This window comes from Erpetoichthys calabaricus, chromosome 3 (assembly GCF_900747795.2).
Source record: "Erpetoichthys calabaricus chromosome 3, fErpCal1.3, whole genome shotgun sequence".
Classification (NCBI taxonomy): domain Eukaryota; kingdom Metazoa; phylum Chordata; class Cladistia; order Polypteriformes; family Polypteridae; genus Erpetoichthys; species Erpetoichthys calabaricus.
The window spans coordinates 143,058,449-143,073,451 of NC_041396.2; the positions used below are offsets into that span (position 1 = coordinate 143,058,449).

The 15,003-nt window shown below is 41.2% G+C and overlaps 1 protein-coding gene across 2 annotated transcripts in view; it reads right to left on the minus strand.

The window, feature by feature from the left end:
• LOC114648389 (kelch-like protein 29) overlaps positions 1 to 15,003 on the minus strand; it is an 839,883-nt gene that overhangs the window by 49,458 nt on the left and 775,422 nt on the right. For both annotated transcript variants that reach the window (XM_051924932.1, XM_051924931.1), the window contains one exon: positions 6,136 to 6,329. In XM_051924932.1, the coding sequence (XP_051780892.1) occupies positions 6,136 to 6,329 (194 nt within the window). The remainder of the gene's footprint in view (positions 1 to 6,135; positions 6,330 to 15,003) is intronic.

Here is a 15,003-nt window from a genome sequence, read left to right on the forward strand (position 1 = left end):
CACAGAACTCCTTGGATGCGATTTGGTTGAACATTGTGTTAAAAAATATTTCTGAATTGTCATGAACAAAGACTTCTGCTAGCTGGCCTTAATGGTCACAAGAACTACTGCCAGGTTGTGGAGCGCCTTGTAAAAATTCAGAGTTGCACTTTGAACTTTTTATACCTGTAAAGGAAGCTGCAAGGCTGAGATGAAGGTGGGATGCCAACTGCATTATGGGTAGCTGATGAAAAGCTTGTGTCTAAAAAATGAGGAAAAAAAGCTGTGTTCATTCTCACCTACAGTATGAAACAACAACGAAAGGCACGCTGTGTTCCTTGTGGATTGAAATTTTGTTTTCTCTCCTCTTCTATGCCTGGCCATGCTGTTGGACCACTTGTAAGAATGAGCAGCGTGCACTTAGAAGACCAAACTTCTGCTGGGGACCTGGTCAATTAACAGCCATTTGTATTACTTGATGAAAGGAAAAAGAGCAGAATACAGTGGCCAAGCAGACAGCATCTCCAAAAACAGTAAACAGCGGCTGGCACACACATGCATTTCACCACCTCAGCCTCTGTAACTGGCTGGAGCAGTTGAACTTTGGCCTTATTCTAAAAATGCATTCAGGAGTTTACTTAATAATGTTTAGCACAGAGGTTAGAGCACTAAGCAACAGCAGCACTGAGTGAGGGCCATTAGCTTATTCACTCTGGCTGTTACTGGATACATGTACTGACAACTGAAGTAAGGCACCATACCAGACCACCACCACCATCATCATCTTGATCACTTCAATAACGTCTGTTTTTTAACTTTACTTGGGTCAGCCAGTTGCCCACCCTAATGTTTTTCACATCCTCCAATCACATTTTTGGTTTACACCCTTGGTCTCACTCCTTCCACCTTTCACCCTGTCACCCTCTGCATTTTGTTCCACAGGTCCAAACCTCAATGCTCAGCACATCACCTTCCAGCTCTACACCAAGTCTTTCTCTCAACTCTGTGTTCACTCTCCTCTCACGCCATGTAATTGCTGTCATTAGTCATGTCTCACACTACTTCTCACACAGCTTTCATAAACTTTACTCATCAATGCCAGAGAATCTCTTTTGAAAGTCACATGAACAGCTTGATAAAATATACAAAAACATACTATAAATGAATAAATATAATATTAAAAATAAAATGTAAATATATGAAATGTTGAAAGGTAGAAGTACTGTAGCTAATCCCACAGTGTGCTACTTGACGACACTCCTAAACTCTTTGAACAACTGCTGTGCACTCCAACGTCACAGCAACAGCACACTCAAAGTGCTCCGCTGTGCAGTTGATAGTCACTGATGAAGCTGAATTGAAAGATGGCCTTCAACAAAAGGGTAAGCTTGCTTTCTGTATTGCTCTTTTATGGCTAAGTGCTGTTGCAGAAACAGTGCCCTCCGTAATGTATGGGCCGAAGACACATTTTTCCTTGATTTACCCCTCTGCTCCACAGTTTAAATTACAAATTAAACAATTCAGACGTCATTAAAGTGCACACTGCAGAGTTTCATTTAAGGGTATTTGCCTACACTTTGGTCACAGCATGTAGAAACACTTTTTCTACATGGTTCCCCCATTTCAGGGCACCATAATGTATGGGACATAGCAATGGCAGGAATATTACAACAGTAATATTTAATACTTTGTTTCATACCCCTTGCATGCAATGACCAGGTGAAGTCTGAGAATCACAGACATCACCAGGTGCTGAGTATCTTCTCTGAAGATGCTCTGCCAAGCCACTAGTGGCCCAATCTGTCTTCAGCTCCTACCTGCTTTGGGGGCTTGTCTCTTAAAGTTTCCCTTCAGCATCTGGAAGGCATAGTCAATTGAATTTATATTCAAATATATTTCTTCCTTATTGAAATGTTTTTGTTTAATCGGGTGAATATGATGCCTTCCTTGACGTGTTTCACTAGAAATGGACTTCATGCTTGACAACCAATGGCAGCCCATAAACCAAACTGTGCTCAAATTAACCCTCGTCAGTGCCAAAATAGATGGTACACATTCAGACAGAGGACTTCTCTCATGACTTTCTACACACTCCTGCAGCTTATTGTGGCCATTTATTTCTCCCAAAAATGTGACCAGAAACTCATGTGAACACCACAAAGTGAAACGTCACAAGTGGGAACTGCGACAGGTCCCAAAACATATTAAAATAGCATGAGAGAGCCTGCCCATTTAGAAATATTCCCAGAGTGCTGTGCAGTTCACCCTGACTGGTGAGCAGAGGCTATCCCCTATAAAAGGCCTGCTCCCAAATGTGTTTGATCGGCAGAGTCCTGAGGGGGATCTGTGTGCACAATTAATCAGTAATGCATCTGTTAACATAATTAATATATATATAAATATATATACACACATATATACAAATAACTGGCATCTAATGCAATCATCAGAATTTTCAATTACACCATGTTATAGATTTTTAGCTCTACTGCCCATTTCCACCACATCTCAAATAAAAAATCCTCAAAAACTAACTTAAGATTCAGAGTGAAATAATGCTAATGGCTTCACTTGCATGTTTGGATACAACTGAGGTTCCAATGAGCAGCAGAGGGAACAGGAATCGGTTTGTCAAAGTCCGGCTTGGTGGGTCAGTCTCAGGCCTAATGGACAGTTTGGCTAGGCAGCATTCTCAAAATAAGCATCATTATGTGGCAGACTTCACGAGTAGCTTGACACGTTACTTTGAATGCACACAAAGATGGCGGTGTCTCATAGTTAAGACACTGGAACAAACTGAAGTGCTAATTAGAATTCTAAAGAAACGGGATTCTTATTTCCTATGTTGTAATTAATGAGACACTTCAATTTGCTGATCCTAATCCACACTGCCATCCTTCTGAAGGTAACCTCATTTACAAATGATCGCAAATTGTTTCAGCATGCAGCCATGCCCCAGGAGTAGAAACGATGCAAACAGCCAAACTTCTTGCTTACCCAAAAGGCCTTAAAACGCAGCAAACAACCGACCACTGCCACCTGAAAGATAATTGCTTCCTCTGTGAGCTAGTGAGTAGACCAAAGGGTGAGTGCAGCTGAAAGAGCCTACAAGAGACGTGTCAGTAAGTACAGCCGCCATCCTGCTTAGCCCTGCTGTGGCCTTGTTTATTTCAGCATGTACTGCCTTTTATGACAAGAATATTCAAATCCTCCAAACGGAAAAATGAACACATCTGGCACTATGGTTCACTGCAATTAAAGCGGATTTAACCTTCTTGCTCAGTACACAGTCCATATTTGATAAAATAGCATCTTGTCATGCAAATAATTGCTTAATGTACAAACACAAGAATAGAAATACATTTGGCATTGAAGTAAAAATGAAGTCTCGAACTTCAGCAGACAGCATGGCTATGCTGTTAGACAGGCACCATGCTAATGCATTCTGGGCTCGCTCACAGATTTATTTTTTCTGTTGCTTTGTGCATTTCCAGGGATTTGTATGTGTTTGAGTGTCGGAATGATGTAAAACCTGCAACATTTCACTTTGTGTTCACAGATGAAATAACTGTTTTCTTAGAAAGTGACCCTAGTGCCAACTGTGCAATTCAGCTCTAGTCCAGAAAGAAGCCACCAGAGAATCCGAACACAGCTCAGCGAGAACTACGATGCAGTAAGGGCACTGGTGTGATATGTGAGAAATTAAGACCAACAGTAGTGCGCCCCAAAATACTAGCTTCAGCTCCATCTGCACAGGATTAGGCTCACCCTCTAGATGACCCTCAGCGTACCCCCACAAAAGCCTGCCTTTATGTATAAGATTCTGTTTTATGAGCATCACTGAATGTAGGCATGGTGGTGCAAGAAATAATAGGCTAATTAGAGCACAAATCCCAGCCTTTAATTTGAATCGATTCTATAAATGGCCCATCCTAACTAAGCAGCTACACTAACAAGGGTATTTTCTAGGGATGCATTATAATTCGGACATATTCATATTGGGATAATGGGAAAATAGATTAGTATTGTTTCCAAAGTCGGGATTACATCCCATAAATGACCCAAATCCATTAGTTTGTGTGTAAATTTCAGCAGTGGGAGAGTAAATTGGGACTGACAGACTTTATAGTAGTCCTCATGAGATGGACCTGGGAGGCATAGTGGACTCATCGCTGTCTTCATTCAGTGTACTGAAGCAATCAATAAGATGTTAAGTTATAAAGCATGATGTGTGAAGTACAAGTCAAGGGAGGTTACACTTAAGCTATAAAACGCACAAAGTGAGGACTCACCTGAAGTACTGCGGGCAGATTTACTCTCCATATTACAACAAAGACATACCAGAGTTAGAGAAAGTCCAGAAAAAAGTAACTAGTAACTAGATTCTGGGACTGACAGATACGAGTTATGAGGAAAGACTGAAGGTGTTTGAACAAAGGGAGATTAAGAGGGGACATGATTAACGTTTTGAAAATTGTGACAGGAATTAGTGCAGTGGATCGTTTTGTAGGTGAATAGGTTGGGTTCAATGGCCTGTTCTTGTCACAGTTGTTGTAATGTGATGGTATGTAAAAACTGCAAAGTCTTGTAAAATGTTTACTTGCCCGCTGAGTTTACTGTCAGTCCATTTACAGTGTATATTGTTTTTACCCACTCACCTAATTTAGGGTTTCAGAGCCTGGCATTAGTGACTGTTGGATGGATGGCCAGTCCACTAGAGGTCATGCTCACTCACCCATACAGGTCCAACTCAGAGTTCTGAATTAACCTGCTCTGCTTTGGGTTGTGTGAGGCACACGGAGAACATCTAAGTGTGACCTGGATAGAGCTGTGAGGCTGACCACTAGACCAGAACACCTCTAGCCAAGGACTAAGGAACTAGAGCTTGGTAGGATGAACATCAAAAATTGCTAGAAATTTTCAAACATTTCATTGCTGTAAAAAGTGGAGAGCTTTTGTGTTTTCAATTATTTTACACAATTAAGTGCACCAGATTGCACACCAGTCATGTAATAAGACAAGAAAGCGCATTAGAAAACAAATCAATGTTTAGAAAAGTGTGAGGCAGGACAACAGATATCAAGCTAGATGGATGGATGGGTAATATCATGAAAAACCCTGAAACACAACTTCAAGAAAAGCAAAATTTGGTGTTATGCATTCTGTGTGGGGTCAACAAGAGTCAGAAATGACCAAACTCATAAGACAAGCGGCCCGCATTCCTGTGGAATATTGATGTTCCACCCATCATCAGATGCACCAGGCAAACCCGCTAAATAAATGTATCGCAACGTTAACATTTTTGATAATCCACAATAAATGGAAACTGGCCATAAAGTGACTCCTCGACAGAGACACGGGGGTGCAGCTCTTTCACTGAGATGGCAAGGTGGACCACAAACAAATGAACAGAATATCTGAAAAGACAGGCAGCTATTTTGTTGCTAATTTGTTTATTCCACTGACTTTTTATTTAAACAAACCAGAGGATTTCTGATCTTAGATGAAAAAAAGAAAAGCGACTCCAAATTATTATCTAAAACTCAAAATGCTTTAGCCAACCTCTGAGTGGCAGCAGTTGACAATTAAAGGGTTTTTCAAATCCTGGCCTGTCTAGCTTACATGGCCAAGGTGATCAGCATACAGCAGGGAATTCAATTATTATTTTTTTTTATACCTGTGGAAACACTTCCGTGCATAAGTAAACATATTACTCAGGAAATCTATGAGGAGTGGTGGTGTGTCATTCCCCATCAGAACGCTACCAATGCACTTAATTATCTGCTTTCCACACGTCCGCCACACTCCTCATCTAACACTCGCGGCTTCAGCAGATGGACTGAAAAACAGTGCCTTGTTTTCATAACACAACCCACACGGGACCCTCGCTGAGTATTTCCATCATTAAACTGAGCGGGTCTGTTTTCGTCAGGATCACAAAGGCCTCTCTTTGTTAAGAATGCATCAGCAGTCTCACTAATTTTAACACAACTGTCATGCAAAAAAAGCAAATATTCCACTAGGCTGGCTTGAAAAATGCAATTTCCTTTCAGGAGATGTAACAATTGAAGCTGAGCTCCATCTGCATGTATGTTAGCTCTCAGGGGTCCATGTGACTATTGCGACCATAAAGGTAAGAAATCACCTTGGGCTTACCTATCATGGGAGATTCAATGAAACTCCACGTGTTTGTCTGAGGGATATAAGACTGCAAAACCCCTGCAGGTCGCCCGGCATCATTCACACCACCGAACACGTAGATTTTTCCGCCACATACAGTGGCTGCTGCAGAATGCACAGGTTTAGGAAGCGGTGACACTGTCTCCCATTGGTTAGTGATTGTGTCATACCTAGAAGAAGATAGAAGACAAACAGACAGAAACACATTACTATTCACCCAGGTTAAACTTCATGAGCCTAGTATTAAAGGCCACTTTTAACGACGTGCAGTCCAGAAGGAGACATCATTTAGGTGTCAAGGTAGGTATTGCAACATCATAAGACACACATGGCAATAACCAGTTTGGTCAGCTAATGCCCACGCTGTCCCCAATTCTCATCCAGATGCTTACTTAAAAGCTGTCATGTTATCCCAATGGACGCTGCAACCTCTTGCAGTTTTATACAAACCTTTGTGGGGAAATAAAGATACTTAATTAACACTCCTAAATATAACTGAGAGGGAAGCCAAGGTGACAACCTAAGGAGCAGTTCAGGGGGGATTCTTAGCTTAGGTGCCTTTCTTAAATTTAAAAATAATAATAAAACCTCAACAAAGAACCCATCATTTATGCAGTCTGCTTAATTGAATTCAAAGGTGCAAAGTGATATGGCCTGTTTTGTGAACACTGGACACAAAGGGGCAAGCAACCCTGGAAGGGTCAAAAATCCCACATTCACTCATGATAGGTCAACCTAAGGCCACCTCATGTGTTCAGGATTTAGATCAAAAGCCTAGGGAAATATGGGGAGAACAAGGAAAGTTCACAATGATAGGCTGGGATTTGTGACATGGGGGTCTGTGGCAAGTGCATTTTACATAAATAAATAATGCGCTCACATTTTCAGGTGGGGCATAGGTAGCCTGGTGGACTGGCTCCAGAGGCAGATGTGGCGGCAGGCATCCCGCATCCACAATAGGGATTGATCTTTTCCCTCATCAGCTGGAGGGAGTTTTAAAAAAGGGACCTGATGCTCAAGAAAGGAAAACATAACAGAAAAAGAATACAAAGAACAGTCCCATGAGTGAGTGCAGTATCAGGTGCCTGAGCCAGCTTGAGGAAGAAGAGCCAGAGTGATTGGCAGCCCTGCGGAGAAGCGAATGCTTGATGCTCCGGGAGTGGATCATTACCCACTGATTTAATGGAGAAGTGGGTACGGTGGTGGAGGTGCCCTTCCTATGGATCTCAAAGACCTTGGTAGAGCATTGGGGAAGACAAGAAGACAGTTGGCTCTTAGCGGTCTGGCAGACACTGAAACAGGCAGCAAAGATGGGACTCGAAAGTGAGGACCGCAGCTGCTGGGGTCTTCATTGGCTGAGCAACCCATTGGGTGAGCTAGAGGATGTGCGGGGCTCAGGTGAAAGAACAGTAACGACCAGATGGCTACGTGGTTTTACACCAGTTGTAAAGTGAGAATACATATCTATATATATATTTTACTTGCAGACTTCCATGAATTTTATGGATTATTAATGGATTATTTATTTATTTATTGAAGATAGTCTGCACTATTTTATGGACACTTTATTTTGATGTAATAAAAAGTACTAGACACTTTGCAACAACCCCTTGCTGACTGTGTGTCTTCTTTCGCCTGGCTCATCCTCGGGTAAGACGGGCAGTTCAGGGGTCGTGGATCTGACCCTGACCATCACAGGTTTGGAGCTCAGGGATCTGGAACTGTGAAGTAGATGCACTAACCTGAAATAGCAAACTGCTACAACAAACTGAAAAACAAGCTCTGCCCTGAGATTTGCATGTATTCATTTGGCTGATGCCTTTATCCAAAGTGACTTACAACATTTAAGATACAATTGGCAACATTTCTTTTGTTTTTCCAATTGGTGCACAGTGGTCACACAGTGTCAGTAGTGGGATTTGAACCCATGACCTCAGAGTCACTACCATGTCACACTGCCTGCAGTCTGAGGAGGACGTGGCTCCCTGAACAGAAACAGCCATTTATTGTTCCCCCTTAATTTGTTCATCATCTTTAATGTTGCACTGTGTGTTTCTTGCCATCTCTCTATTTTTTGTATTTTCTAACTGCTAAACTGACCCTATGCTGTCAGATTCACTTGGCAATGCTTTGAAATAGCAAGATGGGTGAGCAGTCCACTCTGAATGCATTTTTGATGTACATGAGAGAAGCCCAATTACAGTTTATTGAACTTTACATTGATAAATATTCCTTAAAAATGACCTGCAGGTTGTAAGTTCACTTCTCCAGATGATACGCAATGCAGTGTATCTGTCAGGGCCGTCTTAACAGCATCACAGGCCCCCAGGCAAGTTGTAAGCTGTGTGGGTCCCTTGTTTTCATAGCAAAACCATTGTGCCCATACTTAACCTTTGTGCCCTGGTATCTGTGCAATCCGTGACATAAGCAGTAAAAGCTGTGCGTAACAGGACATCTGATGTTAAGACATTATCGAGCTCCATCACAACCATGTGGAAAACGTCCTCCTGCCATAAAACCAACCTTTGTGAGGTGTGAGCCAAAACCTGCGTATGTGTATAACAGAACAAAACTTGCCATCTCTAACCAATCCAAACAAATGTCTGTGTGTATTCCAAAAGTAACTGGGACAACTGACATTTCTGGGAAATGAAAAGCATTTCACTGATTTGTATTCTAAAGCCATAAAGGCTTTCCAAATACTTGATATCAATACAGTGTGATTAAACAGTGGGGTTTTGATTACCCAGGCAACCAAAAAAATGTCAGCTAATACAATTCTGAAGTGTTTCTTATGAAATAATAAGTTGTACTGATGAAGACACAGTGGGGAATTAATTGAAAGCACATTGACCGAATCACAAACAGCCAGGGGAGGCCCAGCGATGACACTTGACGACCTCGGTGTTTGTGAGGTTAAGTCTCAATCAGCTTGACTGTTACTGAAATTGAACTTGCGGGTATAATGAATATACATACTGCACTTACACATGTCATATACAAATACAGTATTCATATTTATTACACCCAGACACATGCATTTAGATGGTATTTCAAGACTGCTCATTTCTACAAGGTCATTCCATCCATGTCCATAAATGCATATGGCAATTTCACACCGGTACTGTGTCTGCGTGGTGTGTGCATCAGTGGGCGTGCAGTGGATGGGCGGCCACCACAATGCTGACAAGACAGGCTCCAGAACGTGTTACCCCAAATCGAGTTAGGTTAGAACACGCCTAACATTCCAAAATCGTTCTGTGCGTAAACAACGGCTTACCATTAGAAAGAACGTCCAAACAAAAGACAGCACATTGTCACTGTAGCCCACCTCTCTGCTGCCCACATGACACACAGCCAGCATATGTAACTGTACTGCATCAAAACTCGGGACTGTAAAATAATTCTATTATTATGTACTGGCTAACCTCAGCCACTCTGGCCATATACTGATGAAGCCAGTCTTTTAGAAAAGCCCAAACATGGGAGGCTGAATAGGCCGAATTATAACAGCCCCCTGTGTGAATAACAAACCTGCAAGTTCCAGGGCTATCATACATCATAAACGAGTAAAAGCCTCATTGGCTCAGCTCTGAAACACTCCACACTTTCCTTATTTATCACACCAGCGCATACTTCTTAAGCTGGCAGCCGCTTATTTGTGTCTACACCCTCATCTGTAACACTCAAACACGCCGAATCTAAACATCTGCCTGTTTCTAACAGTACCCCTCCATAAACTCCACTCAAGCTCTCAATGAATTGAATGTCTCCTGCACTACTGAAGTGAACTACAATTAACGTTTAGGAAAAGTATCCCTTGTTTTATTAACTTGCATCTTTATTGAAGTGAAAGGGGAAGAATTTGGCTGAAGCTAATATGTAGACAGTGTAGAAATAATGAGTTGGGGGGCACCATTTGCCTTCAATAAATGCTGTGAAGTAGGCTAGCATTTTGTGCACTGGGATTATTGTTCAAGAAGAAAAGCCTCCAGAGTTCTTTGTGAGGTAAAAGGGGTGGAAATCTACTTTGCATTTGGCTCTCCAAAACGTCTCATAAAAGTTGAATGATGTTTAGGCCTGATGATCTGGAAGGCCATGGAAAACTTTCTGAGTTCATCTTGGTGTTCAGTTTATGGGACCACTATCATTCAGAAATAGCAGGACATCATTAGGGCCTCCCATTCTTTGACTGTTATACACCCATACAGAGATATCACCAGACAGAGTGACTCCCACAAGATGGTTGTCCATTCCATGTTCAAGAGTTTAGATGATGGCACCCATTAATTTCATCCAAATGTTAACCTGTCTAGATCCAAGAGTTAGAATGAGAGATGACTATATTACTTTTCTCCATTGATTTGGGTTCAGGTTTTGTGCTCCTTCCACCAGGTCATGTGACATTGTGTGCCAACCTTGGATACAACCATTTCCGACCGAGAGTCCTCAAGCTTTGTGACACTCATGACGTACAGTTCTAGCTGGCGCCAAGTCAAAGAGCTGCAGTCTGCATTGTGCAGTACTTTTGTGGCATTCAGTAGCCATACTGGCAAAAGCCCAACTATAATTGTCAGTGAGCTTCAATTTGCAAATGCTGTTTGTCTTTGCCAGTGCAGTTCACTCAAGTTTGTCATGTGCTGTCATTATTTTTGTAACTCATGCACCTAAAATTCAGGCACCAGCTATGAGTTGCCTTGTGTTGCTCTGAAAGCTCCCGTATCCAACTTCTAATCGTCTTTAACGGCTGTCTTGTACTGTTAATCCGCAATTAAACTAAGCTGACTCGCCTCTGGAGCTGCTTTTAAGTTTGCAATGGCCTTACTTCAAACTTAAACTCCTTTTTCATGTGATGCTTCCATCATTTCCATGACAGTGTCCACCATTCCCACTTATTTCACTGCAATGCAAATGAATTGAACTCCTAGGTGGCATTTTCTAAATGAGACTTGCTCTTTTGTTCTGCGTGGGTTTTCAAGCTTTCTGCTTGTTGTCCCTTGCCACATTTAATTCTTCCATCACTGCACACGCTGTTATTACTGTCGGTTAAGCTTTAAGGTCTTAATATACGACTGTGGATACTGAAGGCACGCAGTTAATGAATCTGTGAAGCGTACCTTTATTTAACTTGGGGGGATACAGATGGCAAATTGGTACAACTTAGAAAACAAAACAATAGGGGGCAGCAGTAGGTGGAAGCCTCCTGTTACAATGACCCCCAATAGATAAATCCATGACAGGACATGGCGCTTACAGCAACAGCCACAGCACGCAGCACCACTCACTTATCCTAAAGCACGAAAATTGATTTTAAATTCATGCTGTAGTAATGGCTTATTTTGTGGAATTGCTAATTGTTAATAACTTAATCTGAATGAATAAAATATAAAACTAATTTGAAACAACATGAAACTTTGCCCCAGTCTATTTTGTTTATTAGTTTTTTTTTTTTTAACTGGTTTACTGGTGAGTGAGACGCACTGAAGTGTTCATCTTGCTACAGGACATTATCATGTTCTGAGTATTTTTTAATTAAATTTTTAATCCCTTAAATATGTTTGCTGTGTTTATGCTATTATCGATCAGCAGGCAGCTTAAGTCGGGGGTCTTTTCAGTTTTGTTTCCCTCTTCTGTTGATCAAAAGCCAACTAATTGTTAACAAGCTTCTGACCTCAAAACCATTGCCACCTATTTACATCGAGCCATAAGACTGCATTTTTGATTTTGGGGATAAATAAATAAATCCATTTTGGGATAACACAAACGTGGAAAGGGACATCAAGAAGGATACGCTTTGGCTCCAGTGTGAGGAGCACAATCTACGACTATAGGGTCAGGGTTAAGATAAGGAAAGAATGGCACAGAAGTGACTTTGATACTACATGCTGATCCACACTGACCCCGAGATTGACGGGAGGCTCAGAGAATACATCGCTAAGACATTTCCTGTAAGAAGACCTGATTAAGTCGATGATAGCCAAGACATGACCAGACTCAGGCCTGGAATGAGACAAGTGACAATGGGTGCATTTGTCACACTGGTGCTTCTGCCTCCAGTCATACCTCGTGTGGTACCTGAAACACAGATCTCCCTCTTCTAACAATCCATCCAAAAGTCCTAAAACCTGCCTTGTCATGTATGCCATAAAGTGAGCAGTCTGGAAACAATTGGGGTCTCACACAGTATATTTTTCAGAACCCAAGGTGTATTTGTGAAATGGCCTATAGGTCCGTATAGATTCTTCATACTACTGGTGTTTTTAATGTTTGTCCCATTAGTTCTTTCAGCACCACAGTCCTGCATTTGGAGGAGTCACATTTAAATATCTTAGACACATGTCTACGGTGCCCCTCGAAAGTGACTTCCTTATTCAGACTTTTAATTAATGTCCACTTCTAGGATAATGACCATGTTGTGACCAGTGGCTTATGTGTCTCAATGATCCTTAGAGCTATGCTGTCTGGACAAAGGGAGGAGCACAGACACACAACAGTCCATAAATGACCTTCAGGGTGTTTCAAAAAAAAAAATAAAAGAGAAAGTTGGATGGATACGGAGACTAAATTCTAGAGCAGGTACTTGGTGGACGTAGCACAGTATGGGTTAGTGTGGGTGCCTCCCATGACTACAAGACCCCATGGTAGACCCAGCACACACTGGAGAGGTCATTTCTATCTAGGAAATCCCTGGGAGAAATCAGCTATGAAAAAAGGGAGGCCGTGTGTGTCCAGCTTAGCTTGTTAGAAGTGAAGTGAATGTCCATCACTAGGACATAACTAAAGTCGTGATCACCTTGGGCCGAGGCTTCAGTGAGGGTGTATAGCACATTTGGCTAAGGAATTCTGGCTTCTTTTATTTAAAACAATGAAGTTAATAAACAAAACACTTTCAAGTAAACAACTATTTCTGATCGATAATTTATCAAAATAAATAATGAGGACTATATTCAGTTGGAATGTTTCTCACATAATACACAGAGGTGGACTTAGGACTTCAAGTGGAAGACTTGAAATGAACTCTGCTTTAGAGCCCTGCATCTCCTCATATTTAACAGCAGAAAGAAATCATGTGGCTGTCAAGCTAGCAAGTCAACATCAGAACTAGTTGCTTTTCCTATGCTTGTATTTTTATGACCACCACAATGGTTGTCATTCTTTGCCTCAATGAAAAGCCTTGCGCTGTGAGACATGTTTGAGCGATTTTCACTGATGGTATTTCAAGTTCACAACGTCAGTAAAGTGGGAAGTAATATGCCATGGTGACCTTATTTTTCACATTATTCTCATACCTGCTGAGACCTTCAAATCCAACACGCCGAGCTAAAGGAAGCAAGTAGAGACGGTGAAAATTCCACACTGGTACAGTAAGCCCAAAGCAACGATGGGTAGACCTCACAGCCTAAAAACCCAACAGATCTGGAGCTTTTGGATAATAAATGGTTTACTTTTTGGCAAGGGAAGGAATGGTAATGATAGATAGATAGATAGATAGATAGATAGATAGATAGATAGATAGATAGATAGATAGATAGATAGATAGATAGATAGATAGATAGATAGATAGATAGATAGATAGATACTTTATTAATCCCAAGGGGAAATTCACAAAAAAAGCAGGGATAACCCTCCAAAGTAAAAGTGCTGCTAAGGACCACACATTAGAAACAGGGGCACAGTAGTTTTCTTTGCTGAACAAACTCAACAGCTGACATTAGGTGACAAACTGACCATTCTGCTCCCAAATTTGCTTTTAAAACTTGTACAGGTCACGTACTTCTGTAAGGATATTTTTGTTACAAGCTGATGATTTTCAAATTGTATTTTAGACACTTTACTCTTTCGTCCACCCAAAAGCCCACTTTAAAAGCCAAGCGCCTCTGAGAAAGACAGCAAGTGACCTTTAAGTGCCATCCGCTCACTATCAAGGGCAGCAGCTTGAAGGTGAAATCAATGTTGCACACAAAAGAACTGAATTTTTTTTCCCTTTGTATAGATCAATACAAATCCAATAATACATTGTCCGTTAATGAGTTATGTATGATATATATAAAATGGAAAATGTCAAGGATGAAGCTTTTTAAAGTTGGAAGATGCACACAATAACAGAAGCACTTTATAGATAAGGCATTCTACTTGGTTTGGAAGATTTGATTTCAGGGATTGAAGACCACTTAATGTCAAATTAGAGAATAATTAAAAACTTCAGCCAGGGTTTTTTTTAAATGACTTAGATAATTAGATAGACATGCAGACACATACACAAACACCAGAATAGCTAAAAAGAAGAGATAACTCGTGACTTGGCAGGCACAGTGAGGCATTATACAATGCTTACTGCAGAAAAATTTGTTGGCTGAAAGTCCTCAGTGTTTGTGTCAGAGAGAGGATGCGCAGCATTGTTCATAATAGCACTCAGTTTTGTTTTAATTCTGTCCTTTGCTATGAGCTCCAGGGAGTCCCATTGCTGAGCCTGCCCTTTTAATTAGCGTGTTGCTTTGGTGGGCTTCTTTTGAAGTGACGTTACCAGCCCAGCAAACCATAGAGTGGAAAATGACACTGACCATCAGAGAGTTGTAGGAAAGGTGAAGGATGCCACTTTCCACATCAGAGGAATGCAGTCTCCTAAGAACCTATTCCGGGACCTTTCTTGTATATCACCAAATGACACACATATTTCAAAGTGTACATTTTTAAGTTAAGGACGTAAAGTTAGTAAGAAGAGCTTATACTTTTTGTTTGTTTCTCACATTTTTCTTCCCATTAAGATGTCTGAACCCTGCACGTGACTGGCTGATAACTGAGTGTTCTGCACGTCCATTTTGATTTCAAAGTATTTCTTATGTT